At 40.7% G+C, this 16,521-nt stretch overlaps 1 protein-coding gene across 1 annotated transcript in view; it reads right to left on the reverse strand.

The window, feature by feature from the left end:
• Positions 1 to 11,484: 11,484 nt before the first annotated feature.
• ZNF804A (zinc finger protein 804A) overlaps positions 11,485 to 16,521 on the reverse strand; it is a 196,884-nt gene continuing 191,847 nt past the window's right edge. The window contains exon 4 of the mRNA XM_081906067.1: positions 11,485 to 16,492. Coding sequence (XP_081762193.1) covers positions 13,234 to 16,492 — 3,259 coding nt within the window. The 3' untranslated portion in view covers positions 11,485 to 13,233. The remainder of the gene's footprint in view (positions 16,493 to 16,521) is intronic.

Raw genomic sequence — 16,521 nt, forward strand, 5'->3', positions numbered from 1 at the left:
ACTTGCATCTCAGTTTATCTGCATGTACAGATGGAAGAGAAATTTGATTCTATTTGCATTTTAGGCAATTGTACCAAATTCACACTTTCTGAAACAGTACACAAATTGAAAAAGTGCAGTTCTCCAGCCAAGGAGTATGTACAAAAATGCATGTGCTCTGGTGCAGTTTGTGTACAAATGCATGTATTAGTGATATTTAATGCACAAAAACACATTATATTACAGAAGGTTGTGCAAAAATGCTGTTGGCAAAAATGTGTGTGTTGGGCAAAACTGCATACAAATGTGTACGCTGGAAAAAAATTGGAGTAAAATGCCAGTGAAGTTTTACGAGGCCTTTAAAAAGAATTGCAAACCCATGCGATGATGTACAATTGATGGGAAGTGGGGAGAAACCTGGGAGAAACTGAAATTGACAGATTCACACTCCCTATCGTATGGATGACAGGACAATACCCTTGGGGAGTAGACTGGAGAAGAAAGGCCTTGGGGTTTTGTCTATGGGATAAGCAGCCTCATAAAACCAACATGCTTAAGTATAATTAATGCATGAATGAGTTAAAACTATAGCGTAAGCAATACTGCCAGGAGTAGCTAGGTCACTCCTCATAACCATGGGAGGTTCCTTGGGAGGAAGGGTTGTCAAGTCTTTGTTCTCCCACTTTCCACCATGTGAACTCTACCGGTAAGGAGGCCTAAGCTGCTCCAGGCTTTGACCACATGGCTAAAGCAAGCCATCTTTGTGTTTCTATACAAATAATTTAGAAACTCTAACCACTTTGGAACCAAAATTTTACTGCCTGTGTTTTCTTACTGCTATATGGAAAAGCACATGAATCTGACCCTTGGTTTGTAAGTAAACCCTTTTTAATTTACCAAATGTGTAGTCTCTTTCTATGCTAAGTGTAGTAGGAAACTTTGGACACAACTTAGAAGGGAATATTTCAAAGGACTAACAGACTATATTTCCACACTTTACTTTGCTCCAACTCTCATCACCTCCAGCCAGCATAGACAATAATCAGGGATGATGGGAGTAGTAGCCCAACAACATATGAAGGGCCACAGCCCCCACTATCCATGCTCTAAATGATGCCATACATTTCACTCTTTATTCCTTATTATAATATGTTGTTGTTTAGTTGTGTCTGACTCTTCGTGACCCCATGGACCAGAGCATGCCAGGCACTTCTGTCTTCCACTGCCTCCCGCAGTTTGGTCAAATTCATGCTGGTAGCTTCGAGAACACTGTCCAACCATCTCGCCCTCTGTCGTCCCCTTCTCCTTGTGCACTCAATCTTTCCCAACATCAGGGTCTTTTCCAGGGAGTCTTCTCTTCTCATGAGGTGGCCAAAGTATTGGAACCTCAGCTTCAGGATCTGTCCTTCCAGTGAGCACTGAGGGCTGATTTCCTTAAGGATGGATAGGTTTGATCTTCTTGCAGTCCATGGGACTCTCAAGAGTCTCCTCCAGCACCATAATTCAAAAGCATCAATTCTTCGGTGATCAGCCTTCTTTATGGTCCAGCTCTCACTTCCATACATCACTACTGGGAAAACCATAGCTTTAACTATACCAATCAGTTTTATACTAGAACTATCCTAGATGTACCAAGTTTTAAAATATTGTAGGCAAATATTTTTTTGCATGGGCCAACTGACATTTAGCTAAAATATTATTATTATTTCTTTAAAAAATGAATCTCATAGAACTAGCCCCATATTGGATTATTTCATGTGTGACATTAATTTTCTGTTTAGCAGCATTGCCATGTGGTGACTTAGATATAGTGAAAAGTAAGGTATACTGGGGAAAATGAATGTTCAACCTTGCTTCGTTGCAATTTTAATGCGAAAATTGTATTTTCCATTTTGCTAAAACTCTGCTTGCAAAATAGAAGATGCCTTCATTCAGAAAGGTATCAGTATAGATCTCTTTCCTGGGCAAGCTTATGCTTTCCTCACTACAAAAAGTTTGTACCAGTTCTGCCAAGCACGCTTCTGGGCTAGAAGACTAGATGGAAATTTAGTTCAGCTTACAGACAAGGCAGCTTTACTCCATCCCCTTTGTGTGAATGTATGTTTCATGACCACCTCAAGCATCCTTTGTCTTGTCTTTATAAGTTTGTTGACAGCCAGGAAAAAAAGATCATCATCATCATCTTTCGTTTCTGCTAACACAATAAAAAATAAAAATAACAAAAACATTAAAATCAGATAAAACCAGCAATAAACAGAATTAAATAAAAACTTCACCCAACAGTATATTTAAAAGGTCCTACTACCCTCTGCACATTTAACAGATAGACACAACAAAGTCGGGTGATGTTTGTGTGAGGAATCCTAATCTTGTATTTTGACCCTCCCAAGTTTTCATTGTGAAACAAGGGCTGAATTCAGACAGTACTTGCTTCTGTCTTTCTTCCTGACATTTCCTCACCTGTTATCTTTTTCCAATTCATGTGATCTTGCACATGACATAAAAGCAGCTTCAAGAAATCTAGTGGAATCTAGCAAAAGTTAGCGCTTTCTTCCATCTTAATCTCCCCCTCGAAAAAGAAATCAATTTGTAACCTGTTAAGTCAGCAAATCACAGGAGTTTTGCATTGTAATTTCTCCATGGTTTTCATGCTGCTGCTGCTCATACAATGAAATCTGGAGCTCTTTCCCACCATTTAAAATTTAACATGACGTGATGGTCTATTGATCAAAAAGGCACAGTTCCATAGTGCAACAGGTACTGCAGTATAAAAGAAATTGTGGAAACTGAGACAGAAGCGGTAGCATTTAACTGCGCAATAAACCCCATGCCTGAATGGAGTCAAGGCCATGCCGAACTAAATTTTCTTCAGAGTAGACCCATTGAAAATAAGAGAACTAATCCATGTCCATTCATTTCAAAGTTCTACTTTGGGTAGAACTAACATTGGTTTCAACCCACAAGCTGCAGCACATTATTATTGGTTTGCAAGACCATGGACTTTTTTTTGTACCAGCAGCAGCTGCTGATATAAGGTTTTTTAGACATGATTGCTGGTTTGGGAGCACACCATGATTATTTTTTATTTCAGTTTATTTCAGCTTTCTCTAGTTTAGAGGCAGTACACTACTGACTACCAGCTTCTGGGGAAAAGATGGAAGAGAGCTATTGCAAACCTGATGTCATGAGAAAACCTTAGCTAAAATGATTGGCTTAGCATTGCCACCTGTTCAGACCTTCAGGTAGGGATGTGGGAGAATTTTATTCAGTTCTCTCTCTCTCTCTCTCTCTCTCTCTCTCTCTCTCTCTCTCTCTCTCTCTCTCTCTCTCTCACACACACACACACACACACACACAGTTTTACAATTTAAAATACTCATTCTACTCCTTAAGATATCTATGACTTCCCTTCTTCTTTTTCCATGGTTCACTTTACATATCATAAATCCTTGTATATTTTACAAAAACTATACCATTCAGTATTCCATTATTGCATCCACCAAAACCTATTTACACTGTTGAATTTATCTTAATGCTGCCAGCATTTTCAGTTGTACACAATTATTTCCCATATATTCAATAAATGTTTTCCAGTCTTTAGACATTTGATTCAGTTCTCATTGGGTAGGATTCCCCTTCTCTCTCCACACATTGAGCCTGCAGAGTTTTAAAAGATGCAAAAAGGGCTAAAGCTATTGGGCTGTGGTGTGTGCATTTTTCACCTGGCTTATTTTTTTAATAATAATAATAATAATAATAATAATAATAATAATAATAATAATAATGGGTCCTGAGCCTCAAACCAGCCTGGAAATTGCACTCTGACATCTCTCTCCTCATTGCACATGTGCGGCTGATTGTGATTACTCAGTGTTGATGAAAACTCTCCCCCTACCTGTTCAAGGCTCTTTAATATTACTTGACATGTTTGAGGGCTGGATCTTGGCATTGAAAAATAGGTTCTGGGGATGTGACATTGAAAAATACATTTTAGGAATATGTCCCGGTGAGCCCTAGCTCAGATTAAGTTTCATGCTTTCAACTTACCAGTACCAGCAATCTAATAGGTTGAGCATCAATAGCTCAGAAGATGTTTTTTAATCTTCATTTTAAGAAGATTTTTTTTTTTAAAAAAAGTGAGCTTCGAAATAAAAATACGAAGCAGGCTTCTAGTTTTTGAGAAGCTGTGTTCAGGTGGTCCTGATGACGCATCTGTCATATCAAATCCATCATGTGCGTTAAGCTTCATAACTCCGCCTGATAATGAAAAATGATGGGGAATTGTACGTTGATACAGCACCTCACAGTGTGGCATCGCAGCAAGAGAATTTTAAAAATGTTTAGATTCCCCAAGTACAAGTTCCGTATGCCTTTTAATGAAGCAAGGACGGGCAGCTTTGCTGCGAAAAAGAAAATATTCCAGTAGGTGTTTGTTCCTCAAATCTTTGTGGGTAATTAATCTTTCTGGTGCCTGAGATATCTGAAGGCTGATGCTATTAATGTGAGTGTCACACCGCATTGTGTCAGGGAATCCTTTCTTCTCTGTCACCACAGAGTTGCTGCTTACAGAAAGGCAGGTGGTTGGGGGGGGGGGGAATTCAATACCTTTGTGAATTTTCCCATCCTCATTTATTTATTTATATTTATATCGTACCCTATACCAGGGGTCAGCAACCTTTTTCAGCCGTGGGCTGGTCCACCATCCCTCAGACTATGTGGGAGGCCGGACTATTTTTTTGGGGGGGGGGAATGAATGAATTCCTATGCCCCACAAATAACCCAGAGATGCATTTTAAATAAAAGCACACATTCTACTCATGTAAAAACACCAAGCAGGCCCCACAAATAACCCAGAGATGCATTTTAAATAAAAGGACACATTCTTCTCATGTACTCAACATGCTGATTCCCGGACTGTCCACGGGCGGATTGAGAAGGCGATTGGGCCGCATCCGGCCCGCGGACCTTAGGTTGCCTACCCCGGCCCTATGCTGTGGGCTCAGAATGGCTACAACAATTTCTTTTTTTTCTTTTTTTCTTTTTTTAAATAATATTTATTACTTTATAAAAAAGTAATCAATATTATTTTTTAAAAAATAAAAAAATAAAAAAAATTAATCAGTACCTCTCTGTGTCCTGAAAAGCATCATGATCTGATCGTTTTGTCAGGTCAACTGCAATTCTGGCACCACTTCCCTAGGAGTAAGCCTCGTGGAATTCAGTTGGACTTACTTCTGAATATATTTGAAGGTTTCCACCTAATATATTAATACAGTGCAATAAAATTAGATTGAGGGGCACCTATGCTGCTTTTTCAGCTATTCACACATCTTAGTTAGAGGTGAGAGAAAGCGTTATTAGAAAATCCACCAAAATTTCAACACACCACAGCCAGACCACCCAAAGTTACCTAAAAACTTGCTCTAGGTCAAGTGTGGGGAACCTCTGAACTACAACTCCCACCATCCTTGACCATTAGGCATACTTCCTGGGGCTGAGACTATTACATTTCTTTATCCAATACTCATTTCAAAATGGCTCGAATGTTTACAAATAAGCATTTGCAAATTGCAATAGCGCTTAGACCTAAATTTCAAACCTTTACCCTAGAGGCTGATGTAGAGTTGTGTGACTAAATTAAAATGCTCTTTTGGCATGGGGTGGGAGTAAGTGGGGGCGAATCAGTTTTCACAAAAGAAGATAGCATGGTCTAATTTCATGCAGTAACTGAAAGGCTGAAATTCTTATTTTGTGCACTGACATATAGTTCTACTAAATCACTTCTCCAGATAGAAAAGCATACTTTGTTTCATGCAAATGATATACAATTTGCTTGTTATTATCCTGTCTGCTGTTGACACAGGTAGATTGGTGGACATGCCAAGAGAAAACGCACTTAGAGATGGGGAAATGTGATATAAAAGAGCAATATACAAACATAAAAATACCTATGGATATTCTTCTGAAACATGCTGAAACACTCAGCGAGACCTTGTGGATTGGATGAAAACTGGCAGCAGATCCCATAACTGCATGGGCATTTTTCTCGGCTACCATGATCATGGCCATATATTTCATTACTTGGTCTGCATGCTATGTTTACCCTTGGTTCTTTTTAGACATGCATGTACCTCTCATTGGATGTGTGGACTGATGCCATTGAAAAGCATTTTATTGGTGTGAAGTGGTAAAGAAGTTGTATCGATGGTATTTTATCTGTGATGGCTCATTCCTCACTTGGTGATTGTCAGGGAACTGCCATCAGAGAGAGAGATGGGGGAAAGGCTCCAGGAGAATAGGAGAGACCCTACAGCAGAAGCAGGAACCAGCAGGGGGAGCGCAGGAGTTCCAGCGGAAGGGGAATCGGAGGGAAGGCTCTGGGATACTTCTAGTGAGAATAGTGCAGAGGTATCAAGACCCCCGTTAGCAACTCCCACCCCTCGCCGGAAACTGTCACACAGAGAGTCACGAAGGCGCATGTCCGTCAAACAGCTTTTATGTTGGAGTAAATTCCGTAGACGCCCACTGTCAGATTCTACCAGCGACTGACGGAGCCATGCTTTGGGGGCTCCGTTAGTGCCTGGGTTTGGTTGACCAGCCAAACCCCAGAGGGATTAAGCTTTTACGCACAAGCAACTCATTATCCCATCACAGTGATGAAGTCATCAAGTGAATTGCAGGCACATGTGAGAAGAAAGTGGACCTTGGGTTGGTAATGTGAAATGAGGGGAAGGATTATGTGAACCAATTCTCCTTACTAGTAGCATCAAAATATGTGTGAATACGGAGTAGAGTATTAGGCCCTGCCTGGGTATTACAGTTTCAACTGAGGAATTTCCCAAGTCCTATTGTCTACTGAAGAGTGTTACCCTTGCTCAAAGGAGAGGGCATTTTCTATGGTGGCACCATGACATTTTAATCCCTAAGGAGGCTTGGCTGGTGTTGGCATTACAATATTTTGGGATATTAGTTTCCGATTATCTGCTGTGCCCAGGCATTTTGCAGGGATTATATTGGTGTCTGGTCTTTTTTCATTTTTTCTCTTTAGCTGATGCCTTTTAGTGTTGATTGTTTTGTGACGGATTATATTTTGTTTTTATTGTTGCTATGATTATCATCACCTTGGGATCCATTTTAGAAAGTTACGAAATAAAAAAGATATTTTTGCTTATCAGAAAAGTGCAGAGATGCACATAATAAGTGCAACTATAACTTAGTAATGGAAAATGTGTCTTGGAGGTCATAGCATGGTGGCAGAGAATGTTCTTTGTGTGCACAAAGTCCTATGAATCCTTGGATCTAAGGATCTAAGGACTTGGAAAGTGTTTTTTTCATTTGAGATCTGACAAAATTACTGCCCACCAAACTGAGATAGATAGACCAACGATTGGACTCATTACAAAGCAGCTTGAAATGTTCATAAAGTCTTATGTGCAAGTTTGGCTTCAGTAGTTTTCTAGTAAGATTTGTATTATAGCAAACTGATGCAGAAGACTCTGAAATGCAGAAGGCAAAACTTCCCTGGAGCTAGGCATGGAACCAATGAGCTGTGCAGGCATGTTGGAAGTCTTTAATAGCAGACAAAGATTTAAAAGCTGTGTCTGTGGTCTGGTTTCCCCTCCAATGGATTATAGTGATGATCTATCATTTAGAAACTGAGTAGAAAATAAATTTGAAACCTCAGCAGTGAAGACTGAATATAACATCCTGAACAAGAAGTCGTATCATTCGTACAGCAGATACAATTTATTTTTTACAATTGAAAGTACAAAAAAAGCCCTAGTTCATATTTGCAAATATAAATCCTAAGAAACTTGAAAGGTGTCGCTAGCCGACAAAGGAGAGAGAATTAAATCTTTATAAAGTATATAGCAAGAGCAAAAAAAAGGAGACTGAAAACTATCAGGAAAAATAATATTTAAGCATCTAGTTGCTGTATACATAAATCCAGGGTGCTCTACAAAATGTTAATATATACATATTGTATAGCAAGTTGCATTATTTTTTATACAGTTAATGACATTTTATTCACAACCTTTTTTTAGTTTGCTTTATAAAAAATTGTCTCTAAATTCAATAGAAAAGACTTAAAATAACATGACAAAACTATACAATAGGGGAACATATACCATGTGCATTGGATACTGTCCTTATATACAGATTCTTGAAACCATATACAGAAATGAAACTAAAATGAATGGGCTGAATCCAAACTAAGTTGGTCACACTACAGTCCCACTGGGTGGGACGGGGGGATGTGACAAGTTAATCACAACTAACATAAGCCCCATTGGTTTCAATAGGACCTAAATGTGACTAACATAGTTTAAACTAGTGATTCCCAAGTTGTGTGCCAGGACAAACTAGTCAGCCATGAAAAGGGCATTACATGTGCCTTGAAAAAACTAAGCCACCACTCTCACATTTGGAAAGTCCATGCAGCACTGACATCTCCACCTCATCCATCTCTACCAATAGAGTAAAAGTGTCCCTGGAATCCCTGGTATAGCTGCCCTACAGCTGACAGGTGTGAGGGGATCCCAGAAGTAGCCTAGTACCTAGAAAATCATAGGTACCTAGAAAACCATAGCAGATCGAGAAAAGGGTTAAGGTGTTTAACTAGACTGTATAACCAAGATTTAATGCAGTTTCAATGAGAATGCCTTCCTATTTCTCCTGGATGTTGAACACTCTAGACCAGGCATGGTCAAACTTGGCCCTCCAGATGTTTTGGGACTACAGCTCCCATCATCCCTAGCTAACAGGACCAGTGGTCAGGGATGGTGGGAATTGTAGTCCCAAAACATCTGGAGGGCCAAGTCTGGCCATGCCTGCTCTAGACAGATTGTGTGTATGTGTTTGTGTGTAAAAAGGTGTGCCTCTGAATTCTAATCCAGAAAAGAAGGGCCCATGTATCAAATGCTTGGGAAACACTAATATCAACAGATTACAGTACTAAATCATCAGGTATGGACAAATGGCTGACTGGAAAAGGATTTTCCATTGTCCATTGTCCAGTACTTTACTAGGTTTCAGATTTGTACAAGGCAGTGGGCTGATTGCCGTTTATGCAAACTTTTATCAAAGCAGGGGAAGTCATACTGCCTGGAACAATCAATACCGGGTAACAAGAATGGTGTGCTGTGTAGGTGAGTAGGCCTCACTGCAGTGTTTACCCAATATTTTCAACTTGCTGTTCCTTCAAATGTTTTGGACTACAACTCCCATTGCCCTTGACTATTGCCCATGCTGGCTGAGGCTGATGGGAGTTGTAGTCCTGCAGCATTGGAAGGTCTCAAGGTTCACGGATACATTGAAAGACCCACCGTGAAAAATAAGAAGAAGGAAAAGTGTAGCTTTGCCGGAACAGCAGGAGACAGTTGTGATGGAGGAAGAGACAAGGCCGATAGCCTAGTATGCTCTTCTGTTAGTTCATTTGTGAAAGTTGATTCACATCTGAAAGTGCTGCTAGCCTTATCTCTCTATATGCTAACCTCTCTCTATATGTCATGTATGTTCTTCCTTGTCTGGAAGAAAATTGTCTGACCCTCCACACTCAGAGCCATGACCATGTGTACATGGCCCAGTCCATCCATGAAACTCCCCAATATTAGAGCAGCATTCCCCCCCCCCAACTGCTGTGCTTGGAGACACCACTGTCAGAATGCTGCCATGATAACTGTGGATAGACCAGATCACAAACATTGTTTGTGCAACCGCAGCTCTTGAAAACAATTGAGACACATCATTTGCAGGGGCAAAAACAAGTAGTGGGCAGGCAGTGAAGCTCATTCTAATTTATTTGAAAAGAAAGCTTTGCTGCATGGCAAACACCTATGTGTTTACTGAAATGTTTACTGTATGATATCAGCCTCAGAGTTGCCCTTTGTAGTGGTTCTACTCCCATAACTGGTGATACACTCAGTGAAATGCAGCTTAACAGCCATGTTGGACAGCCCAGTATGGTTCCTTATTTTTTAATGAATTAAAGGTAAAGGTAAAGGGACTCCTGACCATTAGGTCCAGTTGTGACTGACTCTGGCGTTGCGGCGTTCATCTCGCTTTATTGGCCGAGGGAGCCGGTGTACAGCTTCCGAGCCATGTGGCCAGCATGACTAAGCCGCTTCTGGCGAACCAGAGCAGCACACGGAAATGCCGTTTACCTTCCCGCCGGAGTGGTACCTATTTATCTACTTGCACTTTGACGTGCTTTTGAGCTGCTAGGTTGGCAGGAGCAGGGACCGAGCAACGGGAGCTCACCCCGTCGTAGGGATTCAAACCGCCGACCTTCTGATCAGCAAGTCCTAGGCTCTGTGGTTTAACCCAAAGCGCCACCCTTGCCCCTACGAGAACTCTAAAAACCATAGTGTTTTCAAGCATGCTGGTGAGCAAATTTTGCTGAATAAGCGGCAAGTTGTGCATACCATCTCTAGGGCAATTGCAGCAGCATTTGGGTTTTTAGTTATAAATCATGAAGGCTCACTGCTTTGCAGGATGCAGCAGTTACAGTTCGTGACAAATTCAGTGCCCATTGTTGAGCTATCTCAAGATAATATGATTATGCTAACAAATCTCCTATTTAGATCTTCCGTCTATAGTTCATATTACCTGAGAGATTATATGCCTCCCAAACGTTTGGGGCCTGGTCATGTTGTTCTTTTCCAAGGTCAGGGGCTCGGGAAGGGGAAGCCTACATTTCTCATTTGGGTGGAACATATTAACTTTTCAATCATTTTCCAGCATAGGTGTTTGGGGAATGGGAAGCAATTTAACAAAAATCTATAGCCTAATTTAGGCTTATCATTGCAATCTGAAGATTAATTAATTCTGTAGACCCAGGTGATTTAAAGAAATGGCAACTTTAAAAAAAGCATTAAATTCCTTGCTAGATGTTGACAGCATGAATTGTAGTGAAAATACTTAAGAAGTCTACATATGTGGACTGATTGAGTACAGAAATTACATATCAGAACAGTTCCTTTCTCTGAAATGGTGTGGCTGTTCAAAAACTGCTATTTTTTTATTGAAATTCTTTACCTGCTTACCTAAACCCCACTGCACACATTTGGAGTTGTTTTTGTAAAGGATTGTGCTGTCAGATAGATAAATTTAAACTACTGTAATTGATAGGTAAAAATACTGACATTTCGTTTTAAAAGATACTTGGTCCCACTCGGGATATTTATTAAATACAGTGGTACCTCGGGTTACATACGTTTCAGGTTACAGACTCCGCTAACCCAGAAATATTACCTTGGGTTAAGACCTTTGCTTCAGGATGAGAACAGAAATCGTGCTCCGGCGGTGCAGGCCCCATTAGCTAAAGTGGTGCTTCAGGTTAAGAACAGTTTCAGGTTAAGAACGGACCTCCAGAACGAATTAAGTACTTAACCTGAGGCACCACTGTATTGCACTATTTGAAGAAATACTTTAATAGTTTGTGACCCAGTACCCAAATGTTCATCTGTTAGCAATAATTATGCAGGAGACTGGCTGGATCTACAACCCAGATCAAAGAATGGGTCTTTGCTTGTGACTATCTTAGATTGAAAACATCACCAATGCTGTGATTGGGAGGATACAAAGGACTTGGCTATTGGCTAGATTATGCCCAGTCTGTCAGAGAGATATGCCTTGAACAGTTGCAAGGCAGCCATAAAATATTTCTTTCTTTCATCCTCAAAGAACCAAAAGTGGCAATTGATTTCACACACACACACACACACACACACACACACACACACACACCATGGTGGTGCAACTGGGGGAAAATATTGTAACCAATTCTAGAGTGTGCACCTATGGTGCAATCTGTAACATTGGCGCTTTGGGTGGTGCTTGGACTTCCAGCTTCTTGCATTCACTGTGTTATATATTAATATGCCCAAGGGATGCTTCGTTGGTTTACTGTCCAGTTGATACTGGCAGCTCAATGTGTGAGCTAACGTTGCTGAAAAGACCTGTGCTTGCAGTAATATGAAAGCTCTCTTTGTTGTGTTGTGGATGTACAGGTCACCCACCACTGTAACATTCTGGAATAACATGGAATAACCCAGTGACTCACCATAATTGGATGGTTAATTTAACTACTCTGTGTACTTGGTTTGCAAGGGAAGTCATAATGCAGTGATCCTGCTCCCGCAGTAAGGGAAAGGAGTGAAAATACTTAAGATCTTCCTCTTGGCTGCATCTCCTTTGATGCTCATAGCCATCAATATGTCTGTTATAACCTGGCAGGGCATGTGGTAGTCAGTGATACTGTTTCTGATGCTGAGATGAGCAGCAACGCCAGTAGTTCCCTTGGCCCAGGTTCTGCTGAGCTACTTGATCTCTACTCAGGCTGACTGAGCTTTGTCAGTGTGTTTTAGACAGCCAGGCAATTCAGAGGAGGTCTGCAGACCACAGGAGCTGCTGGCTGTTAGAAGTGTGTTGTGGAAGCAGTCCCTTGTGCTTGCTTTCCCTCTGAATTTTTTTTTAAAAAAAACACAAAAGAGAGTGCCAGCACACTCTGCAAATGAGCAATATTTGTCTCCGCAGCATCAAGCTGCTAATACAATCAGATCTATTACCCTTTGTCATCCTCTCAGTAAGATTGTTCCCCTCTAGGTTTTAGCCTCTGAGCCATGATAATAAATCACAGAAGGCTAAGGGAAAGTTGGTTACCCAAACGCATAAGAGTTTACCATTTAAATGGCAGAAAGCAACCATCTATGAGGCCCACAATGCGTGATTTTTGTTTTCTTAAAAAAAGATCGTTAAATCTGTAACAAAGAAAATTATTGCAAGAGAGAGTTCTCACTATATTTATGGTTATAAGGGATGTTGTACAAAACATAGTGCATCAGCTTTGTCTAAACATTACTTAGGTGTGAATACACAAATATAATTAAAAAAAACCAGGAGCATACTTTACAACATAACTTACAGTACTATAAATATATTTTATATACATGTTAGTATATTTTTAAGACATGATCTTCATACATACATATACACATATATATTATATCTATACATATGTGGTTTGTATTAATATTAGACTATTCAGTGCTTTAATTTTATTATGAATCTGCACTTTACATATAAATATTTGCATTTTTTAAACCAATAGCAAATTCTTCTATATCAGAAGGCTCTTGCAACCTCTTAAGCTCAGTCTATTGGTAGAGTGATCTGTCCATGGTTCTGATGAAGAGTGTTGATGTATCTTCAATCGAAGACTTGTCCTTCTAGTTTGACTGCTCCTCATGAGGCCTAGAATAGTGGCTGCAAAGGAATGACTGCAGGATGTGGTGACAGGAGTGAGGGGAACAGTGTGTGGGGCAATGGGGGAAATGCCAAATGGCTTGGGTGGAGAACAGAAGCTGGAATGAGGGGCAGTTGGGGTGGGCCAACGATGGCTGTGTGACTTGCAGGGCAAAGTCTTGGCCCGACTGACAGATGAGGTAAAGGTGTCCGTGAAAGAGCCGGGACTTGGGAAAGAAACTGTTGGTGAGGCTGAAGGACCTTAAATGTACTTGCTGCTGCAGCTGCGGCTGCAGCGGCTGCGGCTGCATGCTGCTGCAAAACCGTGTGGTGGATTGTGGTGACCGAGGTAGAGCACAGAGGCTGCTGCAAAGACAAGGGCTGCAGAGGGGCATTGGAAGGTTGGACTGCAGCTGGAGGAAAGGTCAGCTTCAACTTACTAGTGAGCATGTTTTGCTGGAAGATCTGGTGGTAGGCCTCGCATTGCAGATCTTTGAACTTGTCGTGGCTTTCCGGAGGCAAAAGCAATGTGTGTTCGGGCAAAGTGAAGGGGGCAAGAATTTGCTCTGTGGTTAAAAAAGTGTGACTGTTCATATGTGCTTCTTTAAAGGGCAAAGGGGGTGGTGCATTAAATATACCTGGGTTATACCGTAGCCACTCGTTGACTGATGGGTTGAGTTTCTCTTGGGGCATAGCCTCAGCCACTTCATAATGACACAGATATGCTTTAGGAGGAGGCTGATCAAAGTTTCTTTCAAGACTGGGCACTTTATTAGGAGCTTGCATTTCAGGAACACTCAGGTTTTCAGGTTTTTCTCCTTCTTCTAGCATGTTTTGGAGTTTTACCATTGGCTGAACACTGTGTTCGGTAACAGAAGAAGAAGAAAATGTAGATTCCTCCAGAGAGGTAGTTTTCTCTGTACTGGAAGAGTTTGAACCTTTGCTATTTTCTAATGAAATTAAATGTTCGGATTGTGGAGCTGTTTGACTTTCTACTGACTGGATTGTTTGTTCCATATTACCATTTGCATCATCTGTGATGGAAGATGTTTTCGTTTGCTCTGTGTTTTCTTCAGTAAATAGTTTGAGGGAATTATTGATTGTGCATACCCTTTTAGGAGACTCAACAATGACATTCCTTCTTGGTGCCCTCTCTCTAAATGCATGTTGAGTTCTTGCTCTCTTTCTCCTTCGTTTCCGTTTAGGTTTACAAGGTGCTGCTAAGTTACATGTTTGCCTCAGATTCTCTTCTGAGGAACAGGTCAGTGCATTTGAACTTTCATCTGATGAACAAGAATACATATGATGTCTCCGTTTCCTATGGGACCTCTCTGGCTCTTCTGTGAGTGAATGATAGGCTCTCTTCGTGGGCTGTGATTGATTCACACATTTTTCTTCAGGAAAATGGCCTAAATGTTTATGGTCTGGGCTACTGCTACATCTTCTGATTCTCCAACTACAAAATGCTCCAGAATGAACTGAGTTGCATCTTCCAGAACTTGAACCTGGTTTATTTGATTGTCTGTGAGAAATTGATTTACTCCTTCTCCACACTTGGTTAGAGTTAATGTAGAATTCCCTATTGTCTTTTATGTTGCAAGTGGGATGTAGACTTTGGTTTCCATGGACCTGTGTGGATGTTCCACCACAGTCACTGTTATCAACCTGGAAAGTTTCAGATGTCTGCTGAAAGAGTTCCACAACTGAATCTCCCATTCCATTTTCGCCAGTGCCTTGTTCCAGAGCATTATGAAGTTTTGGATGTTTATCAACATCAGCATAGTTATTTTGCTGTTCGAGTAAGGGAGAAATTTTAATATCTGCCTCAGTAATTTCCTCCTCATCATGGTGGTGGCATAGCTTTCTTCTTCTTTTCCTCTTCCTGTTTTTGTGAAACCACTTTTCATGTGTTCTTTTTATCCAGGCTTTGTTTTGCTGTTCTGATGAGCTTTCATGTATATATTTTGGGGAATTATGACATTTTTCATTTTCTCCAATCATCCACAAAGTATCTAGGCTTAGGCCATCTTGTTTTTTATTGAGGCTACAATCCTCTGCCACTAAAGCATCCGTCGTAGTTAATTTTTCATCATTGTATGGAAGTGTGTTAATGTGAGATGCACAGTCAACATTTGCTAAAAGAGATTTATCTGGACAGTCTAAACTCAAATCATGGTTCGACTGAGGTTTATTTTTCTCGAGGCATTCGTTCGATCTTGATGACCTGAAGTCAAAACATAATGGATTACAACTGTATGAAATGACTGGCTCTGTCTTTGTGTAAATTAACATTTCTGATGGCCACTGAAGAATGGTTGATCCATGTTTGTTAAGCACAGGAACAAATGGCTCACAAGGTCTCTTTTGTGAATTTTGTTTACAAGGAAAAGCTACTGTTTCCCCCTCAGAATTTGCTGGCATCAGTCCATCCGATGAGCATTTTTTAATTTCAACTTCAGCGGCTGGTGAATCGCTGCTCAGATTCTGATCATTTTTTTCCTGGATATCCTGCTGTGATAAACAGTTTTCATTCACAGGGAGACCTGTGCATTTATTTCCATTGGGCTCATCACTATTACTTTCTGCAGGGAGGGCTTTGTTCCCAAGGGCAACTTTGGATGATGTTTCATCTGGTGAGGCAGCTGAATCTACATTAACAGAAAAGCCCTCTGAATCGCCAAGCCCAGGTTCTTTCAAATGAGAAGCAGGAGATCTTAATTCCATGACATCCTTTATCATGTTTCCTTCACTGGGTAGTTCATCTGGTGGTTCCTGTACTTGGAGAGATTCATCAGCATGTTTTTCCATTAGTGGAACAATAGAATTAGGTTTCTCCTCAGAACACAGAGACATTTCTTCATTCAGTGAAACCTGAAGGTTGCAAGGTCCAGGAACAAACCGGCTTCTTCTGCTAAGCCCATGTTCAGATGAAGTTTCATCATTGTATTCATAGAAGGCAGCGGCCGATGATTCCAGCTTGACTGCTGCTTTCTTAGGAAATGCAAAAGAGAACCCCACTTTATGTCCATGGAGCCCCTGCATTTGATCCCCAGGCTTGTTAATGTCTGGCTTGCTGTTATTTGCATTTTCAGGTGAGGAAGAAGCCACAGATGTAACATTGTCAGCCGTCTTTGAGCTGTGCAATAATGCAAAGTTGAAATCTTGCTCCTTTTTAGTAGAGTTGATGAGGGCACGTGGAGGGATTTCATTACAATTATCTCGGACTGTAACTGTCGTGGATCTGAACATAGGGCCACTCCCTGGAGCACTGAAAGAAAACAAGAATACACTTTCTGT

This window comes from Podarcis melisellensis (genome assembly GCF_964234715.1).
Source record: "Podarcis melisellensis genome assembly, chromosome: 1".
Taxonomy (NCBI): Eukaryota; Metazoa; Chordata; class Lepidosauria; order Squamata; family Lacertidae; genus Podarcis; species Podarcis melisellensis.